This window comes from Salvelinus fontinalis, chromosome 10 (genome assembly GCF_029448725.1).
Source record: "Salvelinus fontinalis isolate EN_2023a chromosome 10, ASM2944872v1, whole genome shotgun sequence".
Lineage (NCBI taxonomy): Eukaryota > Metazoa > Chordata > Actinopteri > Salmoniformes > Salmonidae > Salvelinus > Salvelinus fontinalis.
Genome location: NC_074674.1, coordinates 22,391,568 through 22,411,125, shown reverse-complemented (window position 1 = coordinate 22,411,125; position 19,558 = coordinate 22,391,568). Strand labels below are relative to the sequence as shown.

The window sequence follows — 19,558 nt, the reverse complement described above, 5'->3', positions numbered from 1 at the left end:
CTGGGAACGTAAAAGTACAACCTGGCCTAATAGAATTTGTCTTGACGTTTCTCTCCTTCTCCGTCTCTCCTCTCCAGTGTGGAAGGTGAGGTGAAGCACTGTGTCATCAACAAGACGCCCTCAGGTTTTGGCTTCGCCGAACCTTACAACCTGTACAACTCGCTCAAAGAACTGGTCCTCCACTATCAGCACACGTCACTGGTCCAGCACAATGACTCTCTGAATGTTACGCTAGCGCACCCCGTCTACGCACAGCAGAAGCGGTGAGGACCCTCCTGGCCATTCAGTTGGGCAAAAACATGAGAGACTTGTTTTCCTAAAAATGTATATTTATATATTGTGCTCGGACTTTGGACACAAAGATAAAAAATAAAAACTAGGCCCGTGTCTTGCCTACTAACAGACTTTTGACTCACGAGAGAGGAAAGGACTAAAGAGACTAACGCAAAGCGAAGCCTGAAAACATTTCAGTGACTGAACTGACTGTGAGCCGTGGCGAGAGCCTGAATGTAGTTTTGTCTCTTGTGCGTATTGTGGGAGCACAGAGTCGAGGTGAAACTGCTGAACTCTCCCCAGCGGAGGACATTGGAGGCCTTTTCCTAATGGTGCTTGTTCTTTTCAAAGCTTTACCAGCTGGAATGTCAAAACGCAGATAAAACTTGAGTGCATAATTTTTCTTTTTCCCCTTCTTGCATTTTTACTTTCAAGTCTATCTCCCTGCGGGTGTCTGTGTGTGAGTGTGTGTCCATGTGACAAACTCACAGTATCTGAAAGCTGTTGGGGGTGTCTAACACACGTGTAAGTGTTCAGTGGCAGACCATGGATCAGCTGATAAATGTAGCAAAATGGCACTTTTGACAAAGTATAATCGTTTTCTTGAAAAGACTCCTATGGACTTACAGTGCAGAGACTCTAAACTGTTCTCTACTGTGGATGAGTGAAAATATGAACAGACTTGAAATGGAGATACTTCATTATGTATATATACAGAGGGGAACGTCAGTACACAGCAAACCTACCGCACCATACCAAAAAAAAAGCTCAGTTACTGTTCAGTTATGTCCTAATCTGCTATGCAATTATGTGTCTCCCTTATTTCTACAAAGTTGTTTTTATGCTGTTGCAAACCCATAATATAAGCTTGTTTTTCATGCTTGAGAAAGTGTATTTCCCATGTAAATATCCAAGAGGATATTTTGTGTCAAAATGCCACGATAAAAACTGCTTCCGATTTTTAAGAAAGTAAATAATAGTAACATATACTTTATTACAAATGACTTTATCAGCAACGGATATAAAGATGGTGAAAGATGAGTATTTTATTAGTACTTTGTTTTGCTTCAAACTGATGTTCTCAGGCAGAGCCTTTTTGAGTATTTGACAGTTGCTTCAGTCACAAGAAATATTTCTAACATAGCCACGTGTTTTTAGGTCTTTGTCGAAACAACGGTAGCATCCCATGTGGCACCCTATTCCTTATAGTATACATGGAATAGGGTGCCATTTTAGAATGATGGGAATATTTGTTGATTACTGCAATCATAATGGTGCATGTTGTACTCACCTTTTCAACCAGCTCCATGGAAACAACAGTATAGATTTATTTTGTTATATAACCTTTCCCCAAGGAAATCACAGCAAATCGGTGTCTTGAAATGATGGAAATTGTTATTAAAAAGATCAATTGGGAGACATTTTTATCTTCCCCTATGCATTGTCCACATTGTATTTTTTCTGTATCAGAAAATCTTTTGAGTTGTTTACGTAGGTGGGTCAACTCATTTCAAATAGTCCGTGATTACTTATTCTCATACGACATTGTGTACCAAGTGGTTCTGTTACTTGGAGAAAGTACCCACATTTAGCTGCCAACCCACTAGTAAACATTGGTGTCACCGCTGCACATTTCCCAAAACAATTTTTCCACCCTGACTTTTTTCCAAGATGTAAATGTCCATGACTCTAAATTAGTGTTAATCTATACTACACCGTCAGCATGTATGGATTTTTCATTAGAAAATATTGATTAACTTTGAATTAGACTATCATCCAAGCCCAGTCAATTCAAAAATTAAATCAAATGATTTTAGTTTGGTGACATTTTTGTTCAGAAGTAGGCCTACTCACCTGAAAGTAATTTGTTTAAATCTACACTGGCTGGCATTGTTGGCAAATGTAACCCTCTACATCATCTATCCCTATTAGAAACATGAAATAAATGTGTAGTGTGAGGATTAACCTATTAAATTGTATTTTTAATTCCCCCTTTTGACATAAATGGCTAGTGAGACGTTTCAATCTGGCACCACTATTATACCTGTACCGTATATCTGCAGGGAGTAAATTTCCACAAATCTCATGGTATACTTAAAGGTTGAAGAGAAAGAGAGGCATTAGATATGTTTCATTCGGGGGAAAGAAGTGTTGCCAATGTTGGATAAACTTAATTTTTCCTTCTCTGGGTGGAATAGTATGCATGTGTTAAACAGGGCGACGGGAGCGGTGCCTTTTGGTGTGGGTTCTGTTTACAATGCATTTTTCCCCCCCCCTAACATGTATGACCCCATTACCTTTTGTGAGCCTCCCTGGGAGGCGTAAACAAACTTAACGCACAAAATAGTCAGTGCAATGTGTACGAGATGTGTTCACGCTGTAACAGTTTTGCGTCAGTGTATGACCAAAATGATCATGTGGAATTTATTTTTACACATTAAGATGAATCGTTTTCTCGCACATCTGACGTTAACTGTTTCTCTTTTGCTTTGCTCACATTGGTACACTCAAGGCCAATAACTTTTGAACCAGCTAAAACAAAGCAAGTTTGGATTCAAACTACTATGCCACCTCTGGGACAAATAACTATTGTACTACAGTATACCTTTATACCTTTTCAAGTTTGTTGTATAAATGTAGTTTGATCCCAGGCTGTTCTTGTTTTACATTTGTCCAAAATGTCGTCTTGTTCTACACTCTGTTCTTTGGAAAAACCTGCACCATTTTGAGGGTTAGACTTTTCTTTTTTCCCTCAGTTGACACATTCACCTGTGAGGTGATTGTTACAGAAATGTTGATTGCAATTTACCAATATTCCCCAGTTTTGCTTCAATCGTGTATTGGGCTTTGTTTAAAGAAAATAAACATTTGTTTAAAAAAAGTGAAACTTTTCAGTGTTATTATTGAAGTAAATAGCACATTTTCCATATTGTGACATCCATCTACCCATACCAGACAAAAAGAAAGACAAAAGGCTCCTTTTCAGTTGCAGAACTGTGTACAGCTGGGTGTCTTTTTGAGGTTATGCAAATTGAATGGTGTGGCATTATGGCACAGCATTGATGTCATCAGTGATAAGACAGAACACTTTGTTCCCTCAGAGAACATTCACACTGTAATTGAATTTATAGAGGCCTATGTGGTTTTTGCTATTTTAACACATCACTTGATTCTAGAATGGACTTTTCAGTTCCTACTTTTAACCGATACATGTCTACTTGCAGAAATAGGATGTTAATTATAATTTTATTAAATTAAATATACATTTAGTCATTTAGCAGACGCCCTTATCCAGAGCGACTTACAGGAGCAATTAGGGTTAAGTGCCTTGCTCAATGTCACAGATATAATTTTCAGTTAGTAGGCTCAGGGATTCGAACCAGCAACCTTTCAATTAATGTCTCAGCGCTCTTAACCACTAGGCTACCTGCCGCCCCATATACACTCACCGGACAGTTTATTAGGTACACCACCCCATTCACAAAATTGGAATTCTCCTACACACAGTGAGTCACATGGCCATGGCTTGTTATATAAAGCAGGCAGACATTGAGGCATTCAGTTACTGTTCGAGTGAACATTAGAATGGGCAAAACAAGTGACCTAAGCGATTTTGAGTGTGATATGATAGTCGGTGCCAGGCGCGCCGGATCCAGTATCTCAGAAATGGCCCCCTTCCTGGGCTTTTCACACACGATAGGGTCTAGGGTTTTACCAAGAATGGTGCGACAAACAAAAAACATCCAGTCAGCGGCAGTCCTGTGGGCGAAAACAGCTGATGATGAGAGGTCGAAGGAGAATGGCAAGAATCGTGCAAGCTACCGGCGGGCCACAAACAGACAAATAACGGCAGTGGTGTGCAGAACGGTAATCTCGGAAAGCACACATTGTTGATCCTTGTCACGGATGGGCTATTGCAGCAGACGACCACGCCGGATCCTACTCGTATCAGCTAAAAACAAGAAGAAGTGGCTCGTTGTCACGTGATTATCAACACTGGACAATTGAGGAGTGGAAAAACATTGCCGGGAACATGACAGCAAGTTCAGTTTACTTGAGTGGCCTGCACAGTCCCCAGACCTCAACCCAATAGAGCATCTTTGGGATGAGATGGAACAGGCTGTTCGCAGCAAGAATGTATCGCTGTCTAACTGCAGCAACTGCCTGATGCCATCGCGTCAGCATGGACAAACATCCCCGTGGAACGTTTCTAATACCTTGTAGAATGCCCCGAATAATTCAGGCTGTTCTAGAGGCAAAGGGGGTGTGGCGCAGTACTAGATGGGTGTACCTCTATCAGATCTTACTTAATTTTAAGATATTTTGTGCATGCACCCCAATAAGCACAGTGTTCCTTTACTTATTAATGCCTTGACCCACCAAAATGGTCTTGTGAATCATTATTTTAACAAACCAATGGTTCCCTCCATAGCACAATCTTAAACCACAACCCAGTAGAGATTGGCTGCGATCCACCATTTTGTGAAACAAGTTTATCCACACTCTTTTAACACAAGAGGTCTTAAGTGTTACAAGTGACGTGCCAGCAGGCCATACCAGCCCTGACTCACTGGGAGCAATGAGTCTTGCCCTGGGTTATGTACCATTGCTCCAGCTCAAAAGGCAAATAGTTCCCTGGAGGTTATAGCCATCCCAGCAAACTTGATTAATCATCTACAGAGAGATGGAGCGTGAGAGAGAGGGATATCATTCAAGCAATGTGACCCAGAGGAAAGACTGGATTCTTCCCATTGTAGTTCCTTGAATTGCAAATAATAACAACCCTCCTGCCAATTACAGTGCCCTTGGTCTGCATTTAGAACAGCCATGTTAGAGAATTCTGGAATGCACTGTTCTGAAACATGCTGAAAGGTTTTTTGATAGAATTAGATCACCTTCTAGAGCTTCCTCTCAACTAAAGTGCCAGAATGCAGAGGTAGCTACGAGAAGAAAGATCTAGGTGAGGTTGATCAAGCGTATCCTCTGACAACCACTGTGTCTGCTGTTTGCGTCAGCATCAGAAACGGAGAATGTAAACCACAGAGCACATGACCTCAACCTCTCGATTTGTTCTCACCTCAGCGGACTGCATCTTTTTCACACTTATGAATAAGACATTTATAAATAGAGCAAAATGTTTCCATAGTAAAATGAAGTACCATCTAAGACATGACAGAGGTAGACTAGATTATGCATGCATTTAATCACAGCTTGTTTAAGTAGTACATCATAGACCTAATTAATATGACTGAAATATAATTATTTTTTTATTTGCATTTTGATTAAGGTATCTTACCAATGTCAGTCCTAACCCAAAGATAGGTCCATGCACAAAGATGAGCCAATTAGCTTTTGTGGCATCAAAGCTAGACCAGTGAGAGGTCAAAGGGGAGTGTCCATTAGCTAAAGGCCTTAAAGTACCACAATTCACTTTTTTTCAGCTGAAAGATGATGCCCAGAGATTACCCATGATGTTGTAAAACAATTGAAGTTAATAAGAAATCATTTTAGTCAAAGTATGATATATTTGGGCTTGAAGTGAGAAATCCGCTTCAATGCCGTGTATTTCCCCTATGAGATGACGAGCAAATACTTTTCATAGAACGTTTCTTTTCAGGCCTGGGTTTTAATAGAATGATACCAACCACCAGCATGGGATTGTTTATTCATCATCAACAGCTGAAAAGTTCTTCCTCTTCACGACTGAGGCTAGTAGCATAGCTTCTCTCTCTATTGAATAAAGGCAGATGATGTCAACAGCCCTCATCAAATATTCCAAAAGGGATTACAGTAATGAGATGTATCCACCAATCCAAAGAAAGGATAGATGGGAGCTAGACAGCCCGCCATACCGCTTTGTGGAAAACGACTCCCATTGTTAGGGCGGAGAGATGTATCTTCCCAATATATCCATAATCTTTGGCTGAGCCAAACAGCCTTGCATCCACTTAGCCACCTGAGCCGTGGAGCAAATACAAATAGTGGGTGCAAATGTATGTTTTTGCACCTCAATGTTTTTACCAGAAAATGTAAATAAACCATTGGATTATATATATATACACTGCTCAAAAAAATAAAGGGAACACTTAAACAACACAATGTAACTCCAAGTCAATCACACTTCTGTGAAATCAAACTGTCCACTTAGGAAGCAACACTGATTGACAATAAATTTCACATGCTGTTGTGCAAATGGAATAGACAAAAGGTGGAAATTATAGGCAATTAGCAAGACACCCCCAAAAAAGGAGTGATTCTGCAGGTGGTGATCACAGACCACTTCTCAGTTGCTTCCTGGCTGATGTTTTGGTCACTTTTGAATGCTGGCGGTGCTCTCACTCTAGTGGTAGCATGAGACAGAGTCTACAACCCACACAAGTGGCTCAAGTAGTGCAGTTCATCCAGGATGCCACATCAATGTGAGCTGTGACAAAAAGGTTTGCTGTGTCTGTCAGCGTGGTGTCCAGAGCATGGAGGCGCTACCAGGAGACAGGCCAGTACATCAGGAGACGTGGAGGAGGCCGTAGGAGGGCAACAACCCAGCAGCAGGACCGCTACCTCCGCCTTTGTGCAAGGAGGTGCACTGCCAGCGCCCTGCAAAATGACCTCCAGCGTTTGGACATGTGAACTACACATGCTAGCAAAAGTTGCTAATTCAACATAAGTAATGGACATTATCGAACAAAACAACGATTTATTGTGGAACTAGGATTCCTGGCACTGCATTCTGATGAAAGATCATCAAAGGTAAGGGAATATTTATGATGTAATTTCGTATTTCTGTTGACTCCAACATGGCGGAGAAATGTTGTTTCTATCTGAGCGTCGTCTCAGATTATTGCATGGTATGCTTTTTCCTAAAGTTCAAAAAAAATCTGACACAGCAGTTGCATTAAGAACCAGTGTATCTTTAATTATATGTAAAACATGTATCTTTCATCAAAGTTTATGATGAGTATTTCTGTTATTTGACGTGGCTCTCTGTAATTACTCCGGATATTTTGGAGGTATTTCTGAAAATGGCGCCAATGTAAACCGAGATTTGTGGATATAAATATGCACATTATCGAACAAAACATAAATGTATTGTGTAACATGATGTCCTATGAGTGTCATCTGATGAAGATTATCAAAGGTTAGTGATTCATTTCATCTCTATTACTGCTTTTGTGTGACTATCTTTGTCTGGGAAAAATGGCTGTGTGTTTTTTGCATTTGGTGATGATCTAACATAAATATATGTTGTGTTTTCGCTGTAAAACATTTTAAAAATCGGACACGATGGGTGGATTAACAAGATGTTTATCTTTCATTTGCTGTATTGGACTTGTTAATGTGTGAAAGTTACATATTTCAAAAATATTTTTGAATTGCGCGCGCTGCCTTTTCAAGGGATGTTGGGGGGGGGGGGGGGTCGGGGGGTCCGCTAGCGGAACGTGTGTCCTAGAAAGGTTAAACATCTCCAATCCAAAATTAAATCTAGAATCGGCTTCCTATTTCTTAACAAAGCATCCTTCACTCATGCTGCCAAACATACCCTCGTAAAACTGACCATCCTACCGATCCTCGACTTCGGCGATGTCATTTACAAAATAGCCCCCAACACTCTACTCAGAAAATTGGATGCAGTCTATCATAGTCCCATCCGTTTTGTTACCAAAGCCCCATATGCTACCCAACACTGCGATCTGTATACTCTTGTTGGCTGGCCCTCGCTTCATACTCGTCGCCAAACCCACTGGCTCCAGGTCATCTTTAAGTCTCTGCTAGGTAAAGCCCCACCTTATCTCAGCTCACTGGTCACCATAGCAGCACTCACCCATAGCACGCGCTCCAGCAGGTATATCTCACTGGTCACCCCCAAAGCCAATTCTTCCTTTGGCCGCCTCTCCTTCCAGTTCTCTGCTGCCAATGACTGGAACGAACTGCAAAAATCACTGAAGCTGGAGAGTCTTACCTCCCTCACTAGCTTTAAGCACCAGCTGTCAGAGCAGCTCACAGATCACTGCACCTGTACATAGCCCATCTGTAAATAGCCCATCCAATCTACCTCATCCCCATGCTGCATTTATTTATTTATCTTGCTCCTTTCCACCCCAGTATCTCTCCTTGCACATTCATCTTCTGCACACCCTACCACTCCAGTGTTTAATTGCTATATTGTAATTACTTCGCCACCCTACCTCATTTGCACATGCTGTATGTGTATTTTTCTACTGTATTATTGATTGAATGTTTGTTTATTCCATGTGTATCTCTGTGTTGTTGTATGTGTCGAACTGCTTTATCTTGGCCAGGTCGCAGTTGCAAATGAGAACTTGTTCTCAACTAGCCTACCTGGTTAAATAAAGGTGAAATAAATAGAAAAAAATGGTCTGATGTCCATTGCTCGTGTTTCTTGGGCCAAGCAAGTCTCTTCTTCTCATTGGTGTCCCTTAGTAGTGTTTTTTTTTGCAGCAATTCGACCACGAAGGCCTGATTCACGCAGTCTCCTCTGAACAGTTGATGTTGAGATATGTCTGTTACTTGAACTATGTGAAGCATTTATTTGGGCTGCAATTTCTGAGGCTGGTAACTCTAATGAACATAACCTCTACAGCAGAGGTAACTCTGGGTCTTCCTTTCCAGTGGCAGTCCTCATGAGAGCCAGTTTCATCATAGAACATGATTGTTTTTGCGACTGCACTTAAAGAAACTCAAAGTTTTCTGGATTGACTGACCTTCATATCTTAAAGTAATGATGTTTCTCTTTGCTTATTGAGCTGTTCTTTTCATAATATGGACTTGGTATTTGACCAAATAGGGCTATCTTTTGTATACCACCCCTACCTTGTCATAACACAACTGATTGGCTCAAACGCATTAAGAAGGAAAGAAATTCCATAAATTAACTTTTAACAAGGCACACCTGTTAATTAAAATGCATTCCAGGTGACTACCTCATGATGCTGGATGAGAGAATGACAAGAGTGTGCAAGGCAAAAGGTGGCTATTTGAAGAAACTCAAATATAACATATATTTAGATTTCTTTCACTTTTTTGGTTACTACATGATTCCATGTGTTATTTCATAGTTTTGATGTCTTCACTATTATTCCACAATCTAGAAAATAGTAAAAAATAAAATAAAAACCTGGAACAAGGCAGTGTGTCCAAACTTTTGACTGGTACTGTATATATATATGACAATTTTATGAATAGTATAATTGCGTGATATGATTGTATTTTGCAACCCTGCTTTCCCCGTCGATCCAAGATTAATGATTTGACCACTAATTCCTTGCTTCACTGCTTTGATTGTGTCTAAGTGTCTATTCTGAAAAGAAAATTGAAGGAAGTTGTTTATCTATTTTGTTGTGCTGTTGTGTTTCTATTGGTCTCTCATGTCCGATGGACTCAGAGTGCTGTTACATGTCATTTGTGACATGCATCATGAGCAATCATTGTAGGCTATCATTTCACTTCGCATGTGAGAACGATGAGCACGGGCTGACTTGGCTTTGCTGTATGGTAGCCAACGTCTGCCAACAGTTAGCTACAGATTGTACTCCAGATAATGTGATGTTACCAACGATTTTTGGTGTCCATTACTGGGTGTTACAGGAAAGCGCCATACAAACTACCGCCAAGTATCGAGTGAGATATGCCTCTTGCATGTGTAGATCATTGTTTTGGTCGCACTGTGTGACGTCCTGTCATCTACTTCTACTTGTGGCCGCAGATAAGATGGCAAGGAACCTCCTCGCTCGGTACAAAACATTTATTGAATATCTTTGAGTTTTCACTGGTTTTTGTAGAACCACCTGCAATGGAAACTGACATTTCTAAGATACTTTTTTCACCAAATCGAGAACAAAGAAAGTATTGCCAAGAAATGTAATTAATTTAAAAATCTATGGCGGCGATTTGTAATGCCCAGGATTGGACACCAAAAATATCTGGTGTACAATCTGTAGCTAGCCAGTAGTTTACCTACTAAAGGTTGCACCATGTCCATTACAATGTAGAAAATGCATGTCTCTTATGGAAGATGCCAAAACTTTGGAGATAACAATAGATGCACTGTACCAAAGATTTGTTGATTCAACTTACAATATTTTCTTACCAGGCTGCTGTAAAATGTCAAGTCCAATCTGGATTTTGTGTTGCGTTAACTTATTCTAAAGTTTCTTCAACCTAGTAAATAAGTGGAAATGTAGATTTACTAACTTGAGTAAACTTGATACTTTTAGTGAAATCCATACGCTTCAGATTTTTTTTGTTTTTGCCATCAAAGATACGCAAGTGGTATAAAGCGTATATACGCTGATAAAGCGTATATCACTTTATCAGAAGTACAGTGGGGCAAAAAAGTATTTAGTCAGCCACCAATTGTGCAAGTTCTCCCACTTATAAAGATGAGAGAGGCCTGTAATTTTCATCATAGGTACACTTCAACTATGACAGACAAAATGAGAAAAAAAATCCAGAAAATCACGTTGTAGGATTTTTAATGAATTTATTTGCAAATTATGGTGGAAAATAAGTATTTGGTCAATAACAAAAGTTTCTCTCAATACTTTGTTATATACCCTTTGTTGGCAATGACAGAGGTCAAATGTTTTCTGTAAGTCTTCACAAGGTTTTCACACACTGTTGCTGGTATTTTGGCCCATTCCTCCATGCACATCTCCTCTAGAGCAGTGATGTTTTGGGGCTGTTGCTGGGCAACACGGACTTTCAACTCCCTCCAAAGATTTTCTATGGGGTTGAGATCTGGAGACTGGCTAGGCCACTCCAGGACCTTGAAATGCTTCTTACGAAGCCACTCCCTCGTTGCCCGGGCGGTGTGTTTGGGATCATTGTCATGCTGAAAGACCCAGCCACGTTTCCTCTTCAATGCCCTTGCTGATGGAAGGAGGTTTTCACTCAAAATCTCACGATACATGGCCCCGTTCATTCTTTCCTTTACACGGATCAGTCGTCCTGGTCCCTTTGCAGAAAAACAGCACCAAAGCATGATGTTTCCACCCCATGCTTCACAGTAGGTATGGTGTTCTTTGGATGCAACTCAGCATTCTTTGTCCTCCAAACACGACGAGTTGAGTTTTTACCAAAAAAGTTCTATTTTGCTTTCCTCTGACCCTATGACATTCTCCCAATCTTCTTCTGGATCATCAAAATGCTCTCTAGCAAACTTCAGACGGGCCTGGACATGTACTGGCTTAAGCAGGGGGACACGTCTCGCACTGCAGGATTTGAGTCCCTGGCGGCGTAGTGTGTTACTGATGGTAGGCTTTGTTACTTTGGTCCCAGCTCTCTGCAGGTCATTCACTAGGTCCCCCCGTGTGGTTCTGGGATTTTTGCTCACCGTTCTTGTGATCATTTTGACCCCACGGGGTGAGATCTTGCGTGGAGCCCCAGATCGAGGGAGATTATCAGTGGTCTTGTATGTCTTCCATTTCCTAATATATGCTCCCACAGTTGAATTCTTCAAACCAAGCTGCTTACCTATTGCAGATTCAGTCTTCCCAGCCTGGTGCAGGTCTACAATTTTGTTTCTGGTGTCCTTTGACAGCTCTTTGGTCTTGGCTATAGTGGAGTTTGGAGTGTGACTGTTTGAGGTTGTGGACAGGTGTCTTTTTTACTGATAACAAGTTCAAACAGGTGTCATTAATACAGGTAACGAGTGGAGGACAGAGGAGCCTCTTAAAGGAGAAGTTACTTACAGGTCTGTGAGAGCCAGAAATCTTGCTTGTTTGTACGTGACCAAATACTTATTTTCCACCATAATTTGCAAATAAATTCATTAAAAATCCTACAATGTGATTTTCTGGATTTCTTTTCTCATTTTGTCTGTCATAGTTGAAGTGTACCTATGATGAAAATTACAGGCCTCTCTCATCTTTTTAAGTGGGAGAACTTGCACAATTGGTGGGTGACTAAATACTTTTTTGCCCCACTGTATGTCATCAATTACGTCCGAAGCGTTGCTCGATCACATGCTTTTTCAAACCTTGTGTTGCAAAATGCGAGATCCCACTGATTTCGCCTTTGTTCCGGTGCTTTCTTCGATTCCAAGCTGCTTTCGAACACTGACCTCTACTGGACACCGTACTTACAAATATTGTTAGGATTTTGTACATGTAGTTTCACCTGACTGGTAGCTTAGCAGGTAAAGTAGAACTATGCAATATTTAAGGGTATGAGGTTGAATCCTGTTGAAGGCACACTATTTAGATTTGTTTTTAAATTGAAACCACACTTTCTGCACTGTTGTTCAAATAATTAGTTTTTTTTTGGTATAGTATAAGCTTCTGTCTTAAGCATCCTAAATAATGCCATACATTTCATTTTTTTAAACAGTAAAGTTGAAGACAAAAAAGGGAAGCATGATGTAAGATGCAAACTTGGTATTCCAATATGCTACTAAAGCCAATGACTTTCCACTGCGCCACAGAGTTTTAATGAAAACAGTGGAGATAATCACATGCTGCTATTTATTGCTGTAAGCAGATGTCACTGATAATGAAGCTCCAAGTAATGAACCGTTTTTCAGCACAATTTGGTGAAAGCTCCAAAGCCTTCAGAAAGCCTTGGTTTCCCATCACTATTTGAAACAACTCCTGTACTTAGAAAATGACACATTTCAGAACTGACTAAGTCTTACACTGATAAAAAAATATAAACACACCAAAGTGTTGGTCCCATGTTTCATGAGATGAAATAAAAGATCCCAGAAATGTTCCATAGGCACAAAAAGCTTATTTCTCCCTGTTAATGAGCATTTCTCCTTTACCAAGAAAATCCATCCACCTGACAGGTGTGGCATATCAAGAAACTGATTAAACAGCACGATAATTACACTGGTTCATCTTGTGCTGGGGACAATAAAAGGCTACTCTAAAATGTGCAGTTTTGTCACACAACATTTTGGAGAAATGTCCTCTGGTCTGATGAAACAAAAATATAACTGTTTGGCCATAATGACCATCGTTATGTTTGGAGGAAAAAGGGGGAAGCTTGCAAGCCGAAGAACACCATCCCAACCGTGAAGCACGGGAGTGGCAGCATCATGTTGTGGGGTGCTTTGCTGCAGGAGGGACAGGTGCACTTCACAAAATAGATGGCATCATGAGGAAGGACAATTATGTGGATATATTGAAGCAACATCTCAAAACATCCATCAGTCAAGAAGTTAAAGCTTGGTCGCAAATGGGTCTTCCAAATGGACAATGACCCCAAGCATACTTCCAAAGTTGTGGCAAAATGGCTTAAGGACGACAAAGTCAAGGTATTGGATTGGCGATCACAAAGCTCTGACCTCAATCCTATAGAAAATTTGTGGGCAGAACTGAAAAAGCGTGTGCGAGCAAGGAGGCCTACAAACCTGACTCAGTTGCACCAGCTCTGTCAGGAGGAATGGGACACAATTCACCCAACTTATTGTGGGGAAGCTTGTGGAAGGCTACCCACAACGTTTGAACCAAGATAAACAATTTAAAGGCAATGCTAACAAATACTAATTGACTGTATGTAAACTTCTGACCCACTGGGAATGTAATGAAATAAATAAAAGCTGAAATAAATCATTCTCTCTACTATTATTCTGACATTTCATATACTTAAAATAAAGTGGTGATCCTAACTGACCTAAGACAGTGAATTGTTACTAGGATTAAATGTCAGGAATTGTGAAAAACTGAGTTAAATGTATTTGGCTAAGGTGTATGTAAACCTCCGACTTCAACTGTATATATAATAGAGATTTCAGTAGGGAACATTATGCTCCCATCTGTCTCTTGCTCAGAATGTGAATTACATCATGACATTAGGAGGGTCTCTATTGTGTATTACATTTTTTCTTGGGCCTAATATTAAAGAAGTCATTTAAACTGTAAAAATATATTGACTTTTAATGTGGCATGAACAAAACCAGTCATACAGTATTTATCTGATTGTCAAATAAATCACTTCAAAAAGTAGGCTATGTTCATCCACTTCAAAATAAGTCCAGCATCCAAACTGCATGTTGGCCTACACTCACACCGTTTTATGAATGGAAATAGACATCGACAAAACACCAAAAAGTGTTCCAAATGACATTTAGCTAATGCCTATATTAATTGATGCGTCTTGCTGACAAATGTACTTTTTTGTGTAGCCTGAAAAGTTGGGACACCTAAAATTGGTCTGAAACTGTGCTGGAAAAAATGGGATGGTCCACTTACTGCTTTATTATTTTTTTATTTACAAAGCAAGTTAGTTAAGAACAAATTGTTATTTACAATGACGGCCTACTTGTAAAGCCCCCCCGGCCAAATCCTCCCCTAACCTGGACGACAGTGGGCCAATTGTGCACCGCCCTATTGGACTCCCGATAACGGCCGGTTGTGATACAGCCCAGGATCGAACCTGGGTCTGTAGTGACGCCTCTTGCATGGGGATGCCTCTTGCATGGGGCCTTAGACCACTGCGCCACTCGGGATGCCATTTATTACAATGGGTATTACCATGAACTTCAAATAGGTCCTACCGGTAGCCAGTTATGCAGTGGTAAGAGAAATTGGTGGGTAAACTCTGATTGCCGGTCACGGGGAAAAATAGTTATGTTTCCCATACTTTCAATGCATTTCCCTGAAAAATATGGGTAAACAGCGTTTACTTGTGTTTACCCTCCACTAGGCATAGAGCACTGCCGGTAGCCTACCCTAATATTGAACTTAAACCCTGTACGAATCATGGATCTTGGAGGTCTCTTGGTAAATGCACTGTGAGTGTAACTATGCCTATATAACATTTCATTATGTTTCACCGTGAAAAGTTCTCATGGGGGACACAAATCCAAAATAAAGAAGGCCTATCCCATTGCAAAATTGAATGCTTCTAATCGAAAGAGTCAACTATAGGCCTACTGTCATTAACATATACTTATTGGATGGATTGGATTCTCATTGGTGTCTTGCTGTATTTAGTTGTCTAGTGATATAGTCAACCATCATCAGTTGATCCAGGAAAGAAAACAAATATTGATTGAAAATAATAAAGCTATAGAAATGGTCTACTACTTCTGGCCACGGAGAACATTATTATCAGTGCGCACCTGGAAAAGAATTGCTACGCTTTATCTTCGCCAGGTCGCAGTTGCAAATGAGAACTTGTTCTCAACTAGCCTACCTGGTTAAATAAAGGTGAAGTAAAATTTAAAAAAAAATTAAAAAGTAGTTCTTAGCAGATTTAACTTGATTTCACAAGTTAACTTATCACAATTTTATATTTTAGTTATCTTAACCTGATATTTTTTGTCAACACAACTGTTGTGTTGCTTCAGTTGATTGGACTTCATGGTTGTGAATTTCTAAGTTGTGGAAACACATTGTTTTTTGCTGACTCAATTTGATTTAATATACTAAACAAAAATATTAACGCAACATGCAACAATTATAAAGATTTTACTGTTACAGTTCATATAAGGAAATCAGTCAGTTGAAATAAATACATTTGGCCCTGATCTATGGATTTAACGAGTGGGAATACAGATATGTATCTGTTGGTCATAGATTCCTTGAAGAAAAAAAGTAGGGGGCCTGGATCAGAAAACCAGTCAGAATCTGGTGTGACCACCATTTACCACATGCAGCTCGACACATCTCCTTCACGTAGAGTTGATCAGGATGTTGATTGAGGCCGGTTGAGTGTTGTCCCACTACTCTTCAATGGCTGTGTGAAGTTGCTGGATGTTGGGGGGGACTGGAACAGGCTGTCATACACGTCGATCCAGAGCATCCCAAACATGCTCAATGGGTGACATGTCTTTTGAGTATGCAGGCCATGGAAGAACTGTGACATTTTAAGCTTCAGGAATTGTGTGCTTCTACACCAGCATTGCTTGCTGTTTGGGGTTTTAGGCTGGGTTTCTGTGCAGCACTTCGAGATATTAGCTGATGTACGAAGGGCTATATAAAATAAACTTGATTTGATGATTTCATTTGTGTACAGATCCTTGCAACATTGGGCCGTGCATTATCATGCTGAAACATGAGGTGGTGGCGGCTAATGGGCTTCAGGATCTCGTCATGGTGTCTCTGTGCATTCAAATTGCCATCGATAAAATTAATTGTATTCGTTGTCCGTAGCTTATGCCTGCCCATACCATAACCCCACCACCATGGGGTACACATTGACATCAGCTAACCGCTCGCCCACGCAACGCAATACACGTGGTCTGCGATTGTGAGGCCGGTTCATAAAGATAAGGGTTGTGCCACCATTAGTTTGTTCTACACCAGGTGTATGAAGGCTGGCTAGAGCTGAGGGCAGAGGTCTCCAAGCCTGGTCTTGAAGATCTACCAGCGGATATAAAATATCATACACTTTTACATGCAAACACCTGGATAAGAGTCCAATACAGTAGCCTATAAAGTACATTCGGAAAGTATTCAGACCCCTTGACTTTTTCCACATTTTGTTATGTTACAGCCTTATTTTTCCTCATTATATACGCACAATACCCCATAATGACAAATCAAAAAAATATATATTTTATTTTAGCAAATGTATTAATAAAAAAACAAACAGAAATACCTTATTTACATAAGTATAAGCTGAGGTGCATCCAGTTTCCATTGATCATCCTTGAGATGTTTCTACAGCTTGATTGGAGTCCACCTATGCTAAATTCAATTGATTGAACATGATTTGGAAAGGCACACACCTGTCTAATGATCATGTTGCTTAATTAGCTTCTTGATATGCCACACCTGTGAGGTGGATGGATTATCTTGGCAAAGGAGAAATACTCACTAATAGGGATGTAAACCAATGTGTGCACAACATTTAGCAAATTAAGCTTTTTGTGCATATGGAAAATCTCTGGGATCTTTTATTTCAGCTCATGAAACTTTACTTTACACAAACAGCACTTTACACAAAGGAAATAGCATTGAGCTGGGGAGTTAATGGATAAGGAAAATATTCAGACTGCTTATCTTCAAATGCCCTGATAGAGGGAGGATGGACAGGGCTTTGGTATTACACAATATTCTGTTAATATTTGCCAAATATATCTGTGGGATTGCAGAGCAACTCTCAGAATCAGATCTCTGGGAAGTCATTACGGAACAAAGTCCCTCTCCCCGTTGGCATAGAAAGTAGCTGTTGCAACCCTAACATGCCAACTGATTTACATTTCATATTTATCCAATTAAAGTCAGCTTAGCGTGTGGTTCAAGGCAGGACAACATCAACATCTTTCTCTGATGCTTTGCTCTGTGTCTGTCACTTACATTTCACTCATGCATTGCAGTCTTTGGTCAAATCAATGAAAGATAAGTCACCTACTGTACATGTGGTACAGAGTCAATGTGTGGTGGCACCGGTTAGTTGAGGTTGTATATACATGTAGGTAAATTAAAGTGACTATGCATAGATGACAACAGTGGCAGTGATGTGGAGAGGGGGGGGGGCAATGTGAATAGTCTGGGTGGTACCGCTCAGCTCCGGTACCAATTGCCATGTGGTAGCAAAGAGAACAGTCTATGACTAGGGTGGCTGCAGTTTTTGACAATTTTCAGGGCCTTCCTCTGACACCGCCTGGTACAGAGGTCCTGGATGGCAGGAAGCTTGGCCCCAGTGATGTACTGGGTCGTCCGTACTACCCTCTGCAGTGCCTTGCGGTCGGAGGCCGAGCAGTTGCCATACCAGGCAGTGATGCCAGAAAATATAACAAAATATTTAAAAAACTATCGGCCTATATCGAATCTTCCATTCCTCTCCCCAAAAAAATCAAAAGCTGTTGCGCAGCAACTCACTGCCTTCCTGAAGACAAACAATGTATACGGAATGCTTCAGTCTGGTTTTAGACCCCATCATAGCACCAAGACTGCACTTGTGAAGGTGGTAAATTACCTTTTAATGGCGTCAGACCGAGGCTCTGCATCTATCCTCGTGCTCCTAGACCTTAGTGCTGCTTTTGATACCATCGATCACCACATTCTTTTGGAGAGATCGGAAACCCAAATTGGTCTACACGGACAAGTTCTGGCCTGGTTTAGATCTTATCTGTCGGAAAGATATCAATTTGTCTCTGTGAATGGTTTGTCCTCTGACAAATCAACTGTAAATTTCGGTGTTCCTCAAGGTTCCGTTTTAGGACCACTATTGTTTTCACTATATATTTTACCTCTTGGGGATGTCATTCGAAAACGTAATGTTAACTTTCACTGCTATGCGGATGACACACAGCTGTACATTTCAATGAAACATGCTGAAGCCCCAAAATTGCCCTCCCTAGAAGCCTGTGTTTCAGACATAAGGAAGTGGATGGCTGCAAACGTTCTACTTTTAAACTCAGACAAAACAAAGATGCTTGTTCTAGGTCCCAAGAAACAAAGAGATCTTCTGTTGAATCTGACAATTAATCTTGATGGTTGTACAGTCGTCTCAAATAAAACTGTGAAGGACCTCGGCGTTACTCTGGACCCTGATCTATCTTTTGATGAACATATCAAGACTATTTCAACGACAACTTATTTCCATCTACATAACATTGCAAAAATCAGAAACTTTCTGTCCAAAAATGATGCAGAAAAATGTATCCATGCTTTTGTTACTTCTATGTTAGACTACTACAATGCTCTACTTTCCGGCTACCCGGATAGCACTAAATAAACTTCAGTTAGGGCTAAATACAGCTGCTAGAATCCTGACTAGAATCAAAATATTTGATCATATTACTCCAGTGCTAGCCTCCCTACACTGGCTTCCAGTTAAGGCAAGGGCTGATTTCAAGGTTTTACTGCTAACCTACAAAGCATTACATGGGCTTGCTCCGACCTATCTTTCCGATTTGGTCATGCCGTAGATACCTACACGTACGCTACGGTCACAAGGCGCAGGCCTCCTAATTGTCCCTGTAATTTCTAAGCAAACAGCTGGAGGCAGGGCTTTCTCCTATAGAGCTCCATTTTTATGGAATGGTCTGCCTACCCATGTGAGAGACGCAGACTCGGTCTCAACCTTTAAGTCTTTACTAAAGATTCATCTCTTCAGTGGGTCATATGATTGATGATTGAGTGTAGTCTGGCCCAGAAGTGTGAAGGGGAACGGAAAGGCTCTGGAGCAACGAACCGCCCTTGCTGTCTCTGCCTGACCGGTTCCCCTCTCTCCACTGGGATTCTCTGCCTCTAACCCTATTACAGGGGCTGAGTCACTGGCTTACTGGTGCTCTTTCATGCCGTCCCTAGGAGGGGTGCGTCACTTGAGTGGGTTGAGTCGCTGACGTGGTCTTCCTGTCTGGGTTGGCGAC

The 19,558-nt window shown here is 40.8% G+C and overlaps 1 protein-coding gene across 5 annotated transcripts in view; it reads left to right on the top strand.

The window, feature by feature from the left end:
- Positions 1–3,160, top strand: part of LOC129863833 (phosphatidylinositol 3-kinase regulatory subunit alpha-like) — a 41,523-nt gene extending 38,363 nt beyond the window's left edge. For all 5 annotated transcript variants that reach the window (XM_055936132.1, XM_055936133.1, XM_055936136.1 and 2 more), the window contains one exon: positions 78–3,160. In XM_055936132.1, coding sequence (XP_055792107.1) covers positions 78–267 — 190 coding nt within the window. In that variant the 3' untranslated portion in view covers positions 268–3,160. The remainder of the gene's footprint in view (positions 1–77) is intronic.
- The last annotated feature ends 16,398 nt before the right edge of the window (positions 3,161–19,558 follow it).